This window comes from Trachypithecus francoisi, unplaced genomic scaffold (assembly GCF_009764315.1).
Source record: "Trachypithecus francoisi isolate TF-2019V2 unplaced genomic scaffold, Tfra_2.0 Lachesis_group1, whole genome shotgun sequence".
In the NCBI taxonomy this organism is placed as follows: domain Eukaryota; kingdom Metazoa; phylum Chordata; class Mammalia; order Primates; family Cercopithecidae; genus Trachypithecus; species Trachypithecus francoisi.
Window position 1 is genome coordinate 1,991,306 of NW_022681454.1, and position 12,644 is coordinate 2,003,949.

The following is a 12,644-nucleotide window of genomic DNA, read 5'->3' on the forward strand; positions in this document are numbered from 1 at the left end:
GGTGTGTGCCTCTCTCCAGGAGCCAAGAGGTCTACCCAGGGAGGAGCCATTAACATCTGGTAGAGTAGCTGTGGTCATTGTTGGATATAAAATGATACAAAGCAGGCCAGGCGCAAGGTGGGAGGATCACTTGAGGCGAGGAGTTTGAGACCAGCCTGGACAACATAGCAAGATCTTACCTCCACCAAAACTAAACTAAAATAAAGTGGTTTAAAGCACCCAGCAATGTGTGGACAGCCACCGTTTCAGGCATGTTGGGGGAGGGTGCAGTGGCAAGCTCTGATTGGACACCTCAGTGTTTGACAGCTAGGCCTGCACAGGGTGGGTGAGGTGCTGTATGCTCTTAGGCCCTGGAAGGAGGGTGAGGCTCTGTCGGGTGGGAACTGCCCCGTCAGCCACTCTGGCATGTTGCTTGGCTGTGTCTCCACAACCTGTTCACTAGTTTGGAATTGTGAAAAAAAGTGGGTACCTGAGAAAGCCACTGTCCAAAGACTACCCTATTGGCTTTTTGGGACCCAAGTTGATCTCAGGTGGTCCTTCTAGTGCTAAGAAATGTGCCAAAAACGAAAGTCTGGATTGGCACTGTACTAAAAGTAATATAAAACCAAACTGAAGGTGTACAGTTAAAATTGAGTTCTGGGCAGGGTGCAGTGGCTCACACCTGTAATTCCAGCACCTTGGGAGGCCGAGGAGGGCAGGCTGCTTAAGGTTGGTAGTTCGAGAACAGCCTGGGCAATACGGTGAGACTCCCATCTCTACAAAAAAAAAACAAGAAAATTAACAGGGCATGATGGTGCACACCTGTAGTCTCAGCTACTCAGGAGGCCCAGGCAGGAGGACCACTTGAGCCTGGAAGGTCGAGGCTGCAGTGAGCCATCATTGTGCCACTGCACCCCAGTTTGGATGACAGAGCAAGATCCTGTCAAAGCAAAAACTACAAAAAATGGAGCTCTGTATTAATGTCCAGCACTGCCTTGCCCACCCCTGGTCACTGATGGAAGGCCCGTGGAGCCTCCCTTCCCTCCACTGGACTCTGGCTGGGTGGTTTTGAGGAATTTTCTATTAGAAAAGCAGTGACTATTAGGATGCTCTTTATAACTGTTCTGTAATAAGCAATTCTAAACTTGAAGAAGCTCCTCCCTGCTTCCATCTATCTAGCTCTTTCTACATTGTTTTTTCTTTTTTGGGAGCGCTGGTGCACACAAGGATGGTTTTTGTTGGGTTGTCAGTTAACCAATGGCCATCCCTTGAGATATAGAGTCAGGTGGAGCTTCCCTGCTGTTTCCTGGATCTTCCTTTTCTAGGGTCCCTAGATGGAAGGCTGACTTCAGGACTTTTTGTTGCTACTTGCTGACTCTTTAGAAGTCATTTTCTTTTTCTTCTTCTTCTTTTTTTTTTTTTTGAGATGGAGTTTTGCTTTGTTGCCCAGGCTAGAGTGCGAAAGAGCCACCTTGGCCCGCTACAACCTCCTCCTCCTGGGTTCAAGCAATTCTCCTGTCTCAGCCTCCTGAGTTGCTGGGACCACAGGCACACGCCACCACGTCTGGCTAATTTTTGTATTTTTAGTAGAGATGGGGTTTCACTATGTTGGCCAGGCTGGTCTTGAACTCCTGACCTCAGGTGATCCACCTGCCTTGGCCTCCCAAAGTCCTGGGATTACAGGTGTGAGCCACTGCACCCAGCCTAGAGGTCACTTTCTAACTTTGTTTCTCCCTACTAGTGAAGAAATGTATTTCTTTACATATATATAAAGATTTTTTGTTTTTGTTTTTGAGACAGGGTCTTACTGTGTCGCCCAGGCTGGAGTGCAGTAGAGCAATCATGGCTTGCCACAGCCTTGACCTCCCTAGGCTCAAGTGATTTTCCCACCTCAGCCACCCTAGTAGCTGGGACTAGAGCCGTGTGCCACCACGCCTGGCTAACTTCTATTTTTTATAGGGATGAGGTCTTGCTATGTTGCCCAATCTGGACTCAAACTCCTGGCCTAAACCTGAAGCGATCCTCCTACCTCAGCCTCCCACAGTGCTGGGATTACAGGCATGAGCCAGTGCACCTGGCTGGCTCCAGTATAAGCAGCATTTTCACTAGCAGGCTTTTTTGGCCTGATTTTTTTTTTTTTTTGAGACGTAGTCTTGCAATGTCATCAGGCTGCAGTACAGTGGCATGATCTCAGCTCACTGCAACCTCTGCCAGCTCACTGCAACCTCTGCCTCCCAGGTTCAAACGATTCTCTTGCCTTAGCCTCCCAAGTAGCTGGGATTACAGGTGCCCACCACCACGCCCAGCTAATGTTTGTATTTTTAGTAGAGACAGCGTTTCACCATGTTAGCCAGGCTGGTCTCAAACCCCTAACCTCGTGATCTGCCCACCTTGGCCTCCCAAAGTGCTGGGATTTTACAGGTGTGAGCCACTGTGCCTGGTTTGGCTTGAATTTTGAATTTTTTTTTTTTTAATTTTTGAGACAGGGTCTCACTGTGTTGCCCAGGCTGGATTGCAGTGGCGCAATCACAGCTCACTGCAACTTCCGCCTTCCGGGTTCAAGCGATCCTCTCCTGTCAGCCTCCCTAGCAGCTGGGACTACTGGCACACGCCACCACATCCAGCTAATTGTTGTATTTTTAGTTGAGATGGGGTTTCACCATGTTGGCTAGGCTGGTCTCAAACGCCTGACCTCAGGTGATCTGCCCACCTCGGCCTCCATAAGGGCTGGGATTACAGGTGTGAGCCACTGCACCAGCCTGAGTTTTTAATTTTTAAAGCCTTTTCTACCTTTCCTGATCCTAATTTTTATACATCCATTGGAGTGGAACCAGTGCTTTATGTCTCAGTTCTTTGTACATGCCTTGGTATTAGTTCTATTGTTGCATAACAAGTTACCTCAAAATTTAGTGGCTTAAAACAACAGCATATATTTATTGTCTCAGTTTCTGTGGGCCAGGAATTTGGCAACCGCTTAGCTTAGTGGTTCTGCCTCAGGGTCTCTTGAAGTTGCATTTAAGATGTTACCTGGGGCTACATCATCCTAAGGCTTGACTGATGCTGGAGGGTCTGCTTCCAGGGTACCTCCCCTCACTCATGCTGCTGGCAGGAGGCCTCGGTTCTTCACCATGTAGCCCTCTCCATAGGGCTGCTGGCGTGTCCTCACAACTTGATGGGGGCTGACTTTCTCCAGAGCAAGTGATCCAAAAAAGAGCAAGGTGGATATCTTTTATGCTCTACACTTGGAGTCATACGCAACCATTTCTGCACTGTGATATTGATTACGCCGTAAGCAGTAGTGGGGGCTTGAGCTCCAGGAGGCAGGGGTCACGGAGGGGTGGGGGGTCGTCTTGGAGGATGGATACCTAAACATTCTTCAGTGAAGCCTGAAAGCAAAAGGAAACTTTAAAAAATGTTGGGGGGAGCACAGTGCAGTGCCTCATGCCTGTAATCCCAGCACTTTGGGAGGCCATGGCGGGCAGATCACTTGAGGTCAGGAGTTCAAGACCAGCCTGGCCCACATGGTGAAACCCCCGTCTCTACTAAAAATACAAAAATTAGCCAGGTGTGGTGGTGCATGCCTATAATCCCAGCTACTCAGGAGGCTAAGGTGGGAGAATCACTTGAATCTAGGAGGCAGAGGTTGCAGTGAGCTGAGATCACGTCATTGTACTCCAACCTGGGCCACAGTGAGACTGTCTTTTCAAAAAAATAAAAAAAATAAAAAAAATAAAAAAAAACATGTAGGGAACAGGTGGGATGAAGGCTGAAGGAGGGGAATGTGATCTGAAGACTGATTTGTAGAGTCTCCAATTATATTGGCAATGTTTTAGTCAGCTGTGGGATTGTGGAAATTTGGTATTTCATGTTTTTTGGTATGGTTTAAATTTTTATTTATTTTTGAGACAGAATCTTACTCTGTTTCCCAGGCTGGAATGCAGTGGCACAGTCGTAGGTCACTGCAGCCCTGGACTCCTAGGCTGCAGTCATGCTTCCACCTCCGCCTCCCAAGTAGCTGTGACTATAGGCACTTGCCACCATTCCCAGCTAATTTAAAAATAACTTTTTTTTTTTTAAAAAACACGATCTTGCTCTGTTGCCTAGGCTGGTCTCAAACTCCTGGCCTCAAGTGATCTTCCCACTTAGGCCTCCCAAGATGTTGGGATTATAGGCGTGAGCCACTGTGTCCAGCTTGTTTTTGATATGTTAAGAATAAAGAAGTGGCCACTATTGAGTGCTTACACATGTCAGATACTTGCCAGTATGTTATTGTACAAAAGTATATCTAGTACTCCTCAGAATGACCTTATAAGGTAGATATAAATTATCTCTGCTTTATAGCTGGCTAACCTGAGCTTAAAGTTGTAAGGTTTCAGTGAGATGATGCAGTCAGGAAGTAGCATTGGGACCTGACCCTAATTGTGTGTGTGAGTGTGCACTTTTATGTTTCAGAACTCGTAACCATCATACCATACGGTTTCGTTGTGAAGCTGGGAGACTTTAATGAGGAGTCATTGCTCTGTTAACCTAAGATGATGATGACACTTTCCTGGCTTCCCCACAGAAGCCGTCTGTGGTGACTGTCTTGTGAGATGGGGTGATTGCAGGGTGCTTGTGACTCTGCTTTGATGAAGCAGTAAAGGACACTGTTACGATTCATCCTAACTGGGGGCTCTGGAGTCATGGTGGGTTATGGGGTGCTAGGAGCAGAGGTGGGTGGACGGGCAGCAGGCCTGTGAAGGAATGTGCTGTGTTTGAGGAGATGAGAGGCAGGTGTGCTGTGCAGCCCTGTGCAGAAACTTTCGCTGGTTGAAGAGCTGAGGCCCTTGGAGCTTGAAGAGTTGGGCATGGGTGGGTCATGGCAGCAATCAGGGCAGGGCCTGCTGGGTTGGGAGGGATGTGGCAGGAGTAGGCTTACGCAGGGCTGGGGACAGGGACCCCACAGGGAACACTGGTGGAGTGCTGGAGGTCAGAGCCAGACCTGGAACTGCAGAAGGTGCCCTCGAGGTGGGAGGTCCCAGGCAGTTAGGCTGGGGGTGTCTGCAGGTTGTCTAGAGAGGTGGGTGGGCATTGGTGGATGTTGGTGTCCAGGCCAGGGTGAGGACAGGAGGGAGTGGAGCCCATGACTCATCCAGGCAACAGGAGGGCAGATGGTAGGGCCATGGGAGGCTGTAAGAAGCCATCTGTGGTGACTATCTTGTGAGGAGGGGTTTGGGTTTGGGGGCAGAGGTTACACCTGTATTGTCTGGGCAGGTGGTAGGTCCAGGTGGTGATGGTAACCAGCCAACACTAACCTGATGGTTCTTTAGCACTGCCAGGTGGAGTGTTACTGCCCCATTTCACAGAGTGGAGGCAGAGACAGTGGTGGAGTGTTACTGCCCCATTTCACAGAGTGGAGGCAGAGACAGTGCCTTCACTCGCCAGAGTCCACAGAACTACCTAGTAGAGGAGCCAGCGTAATAGCTGGGTCTGGCTCTGGAGCATGCTGATTGGTACCAAGCCAGTCAGCAGACTGTTTCCAAAGGGCTGGTGAGCAGTGAGGGCTCTGTTCTGACTGCTCAGCTCTGCTGTTGTGGCAGGAAGACAGCCATGGGCAGTATGGGAACAAATGTGTGGGGCTGAGATCCAATAAAACATTGTGGACACTGTTGTTTGAATTTCCTGTAATTTTTGTGTCATGAAATATTATGACATTTTTCAGACATTGAGCAGAAGCAGGTGGTGGGTTACACCTGGCTGGCAGGCATTAGTGTGTCAGCCCTGTGCCCTGCTCTCAAGATCCGTGGCTCTTGGACCTGGGGACACATTAGCAACCCCTGGGAAATCTTTAAATCACTGAGGCCAGACCTTCCGGGTTGAGCTGATCTTGGATGGGACCTAAGCACCTTGGGATTTCAAACCCCCAGGTTATTACCAGGTGCAGCCAACGCCCCACGATCAGACTTCAGTGTGTCTGCAGATCATCCTGGAGACCTTGTAAAAGTGCAGATTCCTGGTAGGCAGGTTGGGGTGGGGTCTGGGAGTCTGCATTTCTAGCATGCTCTGGGTGCTGATGCTGGCAGCCCTCGTGTGGCTGGAGGGTAGGGAAGCCTCGTCTCTTGGCTGTGCAAGGTTGTCTCCGTGTGCTGACTTGGGCTGTGACAGAAGCCAGCTTGCACTCCTTGGTGTGTGCCTTCACCCCTGTCCAGGGCCTGTACGTGAAAGACGAGAGTGGGTGCTGCCCAGTGAGGACGCTGAGCTGAGCCCACCTCCATGCTCAGGGGTGGCGTTCGTTCCTGTGGCACTGGCTCTACAGCTAATTTTTCAGGGATGCCTAGAGGCTGGGTCTTAAGTTAGTTAGTGGTTTTGGAAAAGTATGTATATATTTTTGTCATGTATCGTTTCCAGCATTTACAGAAGTAGAGTTGAATTGTTTTCACTGGCACTGTTCTCATTTATGAGTTTTTAGTGAGTCACAGCATCAGTTAAGCACTACTTTTCTTTGAAGCTTTTATGGACATAGTTCCATGATGTGGGAATAAAAATGCCACACGCTAAGCTTTGAAGGGCCGTGCATTTAATTTCATGCAAAACAAAACCCAGTGAGTTTTACGGATTTAACTTCTCATTGCACCTTCTCCCGTGCCCACAGGTGGTAGCTGAGCACCCAGATGCTTCAGGTGAGGAGATTGAAGAGCTGCTCAGGTCACAGTGGAGTCTGCTGAGTGAGAAGCAGAGAGCGCGCTACAACACCAAGTTTGCCCTGGTGGCCCCTGTCCAGGCTGAAGAAGACTCTGGTAAAGCATTATGCTGATGTCCTCTGCTTGGGTTGACGTGTGTAGTGTAGCAAACTGAGCTCTGGTCTTGGAACTGTAGGGAAGTATGTCCGCTCTCCTCGTTTCTGACCCATGGGGTTTGGACCAGCGGTCCAAGTGCGTGTGGTCACAGCCTCTGCCGTCTGCGTTTCCTGGCTTATGAGAGCTATTCTGTGTGGTCCCGACTGGGCTGTGGCTCCCTTGCTCTCCTGCCCAAGTTGAGCAGCCACGGTGGTCACTGCTGCTGATGGGGCTGTGTGAGAGAGGACGGAAGAAGGAAGGGGAGGATTCCAGGCTTACGTGATGTGGTAGTGTCAGCCTTCAGTCCTGTGACTTCCGAGGAGGCAGCACTTCCCATGCTTCTGAGAGCAACCCTCCTGGTTTCGGCTGTAGTCTGCACCTTACAGGGGCCTGGAGTGTGGGCAGCTCCTGGCCTGTTTGCCCGAGAGCTCACAGCGCAAGAAGGGTGACTGGACTGACCTTGAATTCAGGTGTTCTTTGGTCCTTCGTAGGCCTTCGACTTGGAAAACAAAAAGTGCTACTTTGCTTTGGGCAGAGCTGACACTGTAAGATTTGAAGATGTGTAACCATGGTTAGATTCGTGATATGTGTGTGCTTGGACACAAATTGTGGAAAACTGATATTTGAATGTAAAAATAAGTGACATATTGGGGTATCAATTTAAAATACCAAAGTACTGTATCCCTGACGATTCATCATTGAGGAGCTCTGGAGAGGCCAAACATAAGGTGTTTCAAGACTCACCTGAAAGAAAGTCGGAACCCAGAAGCGATAGGGTCTGGTCTCATGTGCTGTTGTCACCTTTCTCTTTCTCAGATGTTTTCATCTTGATTTAGGTGTTTCTAGATCTCTTCATCAACTATCTCATTAATCTTGAATTTTGTTCAGTTTGCTCAGTGTTCATTGCAAATACTGTAATTTAGAATAGCAAGGATATTTAGGACTTGTATATTTTCTTGAAAAGAAAATATTCCTCACTCTATCAATACGCTAAATTTAGATACATGTTCCCTTTAAATGACTGGCTTATTTAAAAATGAGCCAGCTCTTCCTGAAGCCAGATTCAGCTTACCCTCAAAGTGTAAGCATAAATTTGATTGTGTTATATTTTACTGACTGCTTAGTGGATAGAATGACAGTGAGTTTCTACCCACAGTGTGTGTCAGGTGTGTGCAGGTTCTTGGGTGCCCTTTAATCCTGACTCTCAAGTGACCCTGGTGCTAACAACTAAGATGGCACACCACATCTTTGTCACGTGCCCATGGCCTTAGTGTTAGAAATCTACACAGATGTCTGGGCATGGTGGCTCATACCTGTAATCCCAGCACTTTGGGAGGCCAAGGTGGGTGGATCACTTAAGGCCGGGAATCCAAGACCAGCCTGGCCCACATGGTGAAACCCCATCTCTACTAAAAATACAAAAAAATTAGCCAGGCGTGGTGGTGCATACCTGTAATCCCAGCTACTCAGGAGGCTGAGGCATGAGAATCTCTTGAACCTGGGAGGCAGAGGTTGCAGTGAGGCAAGATCACGCCACTGCACTCCAGCCTGGGCGACAGAGCAAGACTCAGTCTCAAAAAAAAAAAAAAAAAAAAAAAAAAATCCAGCCAAGCGCAGTGGCTCGTGCCTGTAATCCCAGCACTTTGGGTGGCCGAGGTGGGCGGAGCACCTGAGGTCGGGAGTTCGAGACCAACCTGACCAGCATGGATAAACCCCATCTCTACTAAAAATACAAAATTACCCGAGCGTGCTGGCACATGCCTGTAATCCCAGCTACTTGGGAGGCTGAGACAGGAGAATCGCTTGAACCTGGGAGGTAGAGATTGCAGTGAGCCGAGATCGTGCCATTGGATTCCAGCCTGGACAACAAGAGCGAAACTCCATCTCAAAAAAGAAAAAAAAAAAAAAAAAAGAAAACCCCGAAAATCCATACAGATGGATTGTTGCTTATTTCTGTGAGAAACGGCTGCTGCTGCCTCCTCCTGGATGAATGGAGAGGTGTTTAGGAGGTGCTGTGTCAAGGATCTCGCCTGTGGGAAACCAGAGGTGCGGGGTGGCGTTGTGCTCATGAACAGGTGTTCTGAAGGCAGACCTGTCTGAAGGGGTCCTCGAGAGTTTGGCTGACTGTGCCATATGGTGCCTATGCTTGGCAGTGGCTGAGCAGGTCCTGCTGCCGGCCATTCCATGGGCTTCCTCCTCAGGCTGCCTTTACACCAGCCTGCAGTGGTGTGGCCAGGAGTGGAGCTTTCATGAGGGCTGCTTAGCTGACCCCCATCACGCCAGGCTGGAACTGCAGCTGGTAAGGGCCCCCATGCTCTGGCTGCTGACTCTTCTTTTGCATTGGCCTAGACCCGAGGTGAGGCTCTGTGAAAGCATTGGCACCAGGGCATGGACACTTACTTGTAACTCCACCTGAGGCCTTGCTGGGCCCTGTGGAGCTGAGCACTCTTTTGCTGGTGTCTTCTGTCCCAACAGTAGTGAGGCTTGAGGGTGACAGTGTCCTTCAGGGCAACAGTGTCCTTCTGCAAGATGTTTTATGAAGAGTCCATTAATAAAAACCCTGAACCTCTCTGTAAAGCAGTCATGCAAATGAAAATACTGGATTTATATTTAAAATAAACATTGGCATGTTGAAATTAATCGTCTATCTAGAATTTGCACTCTTATTTCACACCTTACTGTCTTAGGTCGGTGTTGTTTGGATGCCTTAGGTCTTGGATTAGCGGCTATTCCTGGGAACACCTAACACATGGCACAGCTGAGCAAACATGGAGGAAACCGTTAATTTGCATATATAAATGTAGTGTTACTACTTAACGTGGTTCTTTAAGGAAATGTTTAAAAAGTAGCAGTGTTGTTTTTTTTTTTTTTAAGTTCAACTTTAAATTCCACAAGTCTTTGAATGTTAGTAAGGAAAAGATTTTTTTTTTTTTTTTTTTTTAAGACGGAGTTTCATTCTTATTGCCCAGGCTGGAGTACAATGGCACGATCTCGGCTCACTGCAACCTCCACCTCCTGGGTTCAAGTGATTCTTCTGCCTCAGCCTCCCGAGTAGCTGAGATTACAGGCATGTATGTGCCACCATGCCTGGCTAATTTTATATTTTTAGTAGAGACGGGGTTTCTCTATGTTGGTCAGGCTGGTCTCAAACTCCCTACCTCAGGTGGTCCACCCACCTCGGCCTCCCAAAGTGCTGGGATTACAGGCATGAGCCACCCCACCTGGCCAGATGGCTCACACTTATAATCACAACACTTTGGGAGGCCGAGGTGGGATGATCACTTGAAGCCAGGAGTTCAAGACCAACCTGGGCAACATAGTGAGATCCTGTCTCTATCTTTAAATAAATAAATATAAAAATAAAAAAGAAAATTCTGGAAGTCTTTTAGGGTAAGGTGAGTCACTGATTGGATAAAAATATATACTTGCTGTATGCTCAGGTTTGTTTACAAAGGTTCAGATAAGCAGTTTTGTAGATAAAATGTAAGTCTGATATTTGAAAACCATTTATTACACCCCTGTCCTAGGCACTGTGGTAGCCTTGGGGGAATTGCTGAATAAGAAAAGCAATCCTGTCCAGGTGCAGTGGCTCATACCTGTAATCCTAGCACTTTGGGAGGCTGAGGTGGGCGGATCACGAGATCAAGAGATCGAGACCATCCTGGCCAATATGGTGAAACCCCCTGTCTACTAAAAATACAAAAATTTGCTGGGTGTGGTAGTGCGCACCTATTGTCCCAGCTACTCGGGAGGCTGAGGCAGGAGAATCGCTTGAACCCGGGAAGGGGAGGTGGCAGTGAACTGAGATCACGCCACTGCACTCCAGCCTGGGAACACAGCAAGACACCATCTTAAAAAAAAAAAAAAAAAAAAAAAAAAAAAGAAAAGCAATCCTTGGAATCCTTGGCCAGGCAGGATGGCTCATGTTTATACTTCTGGCACTTTGGGAGGCCAAAGTGAGCTGAATGTAATCTCTAAGGTTAGATACAGTCGCCAGTTTTTTTGTTGTAAAGAGATTTGATCTGTAAGACATAAGCCCTGGAAATCAGCAGGGTTACAGGAAACACATCATGCTGGATCTATATGTTGAATGCCCTGGGTATGTTCTCACAGTGCTTCGAAGGCAGCTTTTGGAGTGGTTTTCATCTACGTTTTCCCCATCCCTCGTTCCAGGTAACGTAAATGGGAAAAAAAGAAACCACACAAAGAGGACACAGGACCCTACAGAAGATGTTGAAGTTGAGGACACGCCCAGGAAAAGACTCAGAACAGACAAGCACAGTCTTCGGAAGGTAATTGTGTTCCAGGTTTGCCGACCTGTCAGAGTGTATGCTGCGGGACTCTTGGTGCCACTTTTTCCCTGCATGGGAGCACACGTGAGATGTGGGTGGCGGTGCACTCAGCTCTTCCCAGGTTGGTTTTCAGCAGAAGGCTTGCATTGCTCACAGAACCCCATTGAGAAAGGCTGCTTAAGAAAGCAAGTTCTTACGCGCCAGGGGTGTTATCACAGAAACTGATGATATGTTGCTTTCCAAGAAAACAGACATCCAAATGCTTTGAGTAATACTTGTTTTTTAGACTGGACAAAATTGTCATTAAAAATGACCTCTTTGGCCAGGTGTGGTGGCTCACGTCTGTAATCCCAGCACTTTGGGAGGCCGAGGCGAGCGGATCATGAGGTCAGGAGATCAAGACCAGCCCGGCAAACATGGTGAAACCCCGTCTCTACTAAAAATACAAAAAATTAGCCGGGTGTAGTGGCAGGCACCTGTAGTCCCAGCTACTCGGGAGGCTGAGGCAGGAGAATAGCGTGAACCCAGGAGGCAGAGCTTGCAGTGAGCCGAGATTGCACCACTGCACTCCAGCCTGGGCGACAGAGCGAGACTCCGTCTCAAAAAACAAAAAAAGAAAATACAAAAAATTATCGGGCATGGTGGCATGTGCCTGTAATGCCAGCTACTCAGGAGGCTGAGGCAGGAGAATCACTTGAACCTGACAGGCAGAGGTTGCTGTGAGCTGAGATCACGCCACTGCACTCCAGCCTGGGTGACACAGCAAGATTCTATCTCAAAAAAAACAACAAAACCCCAAACACCATAACCTCTCTATAGGGCTTATTATTCAGGATGTAAGTAATGAACTGGCATGAACATCCATTAAGGATATGTGTTACACGTCAGTAAAAAGTCAACAATTCATTAAAGGCAATGAATCTAGATTTTATAGACTTGTTTAGTTCATTAGTAATTCATGTTATTGTTTACTGAATGGGAATACTAAACAGCTATGCAGGAAAAGGGCAGCGTAGCTACAAAGCCAGCCCCTGGTCCTTGTGCTCCTCGCTTACTGCCAGCATGTGTCCAAGGGCACAGTTTGCCTGGTGCTTGCAGGGGAGTGAGACCAACCAAGCAGGCCCTGGGTTATCCTGTCTAGCATATGGTGCCATGCATGTGGAAGACATGAGCCCTTTTCCGTGTATGAAGTAGTGCCATTCATTTCAGTTGTCTCAGATGTCCGTCCAGTTAACTTTTTCATGAACTGAGACTTTAATTAGACTTAGTACTTTGAATTTCTATTTTATTTGATAATAGTTCTGGCCGGGTGTGGTGGCTCACCCCTGTAATCCCAGCACTTTGGGAGGCTGAGGCGGGTGGATCACCTGAGGTCAGGAGTTTGAGACCAGTCTGGCCAACGTGGTGAAACCCCATCTCTACTAAAAATACAAAAATTAGCCAGGTGTGGTTGCACATGCCTGTAATCTCAGCTACTCGGGAGGCTGAGGCAGGAAAATCACTTGAACCTGGGAGGCGGAGGTTTCAGTGAGCCAAGATCACGCCACTGCACTGTAGC

The 12,644-nt window shown here is 48.1% G+C and overlaps 1 protein-coding gene across 4 annotated transcripts in view; it reads left to right on the plus strand.

The window, feature by feature from the left end:
* NSD2 (nuclear receptor binding SET domain protein 2) overlaps positions 1-12,644 on the plus strand; it is a 115,189-nt gene that overhangs the window by 57,562 nt on the left and 44,983 nt on the right. For all 4 annotated transcript variants that reach the window (XM_033213476.1, XM_033213473.1, XM_033213474.1 and 1 more), the window contains 2 exons: positions 6,611-6,755; positions 10,968-11,086. In XM_033213476.1, coding sequence (XP_033069367.1) covers positions 6,611-6,755; positions 10,968-11,086 — 264 coding nt within the window. The remainder of the gene's footprint in view (positions 1-6,610; positions 6,756-10,967; positions 11,087-12,644) is intronic.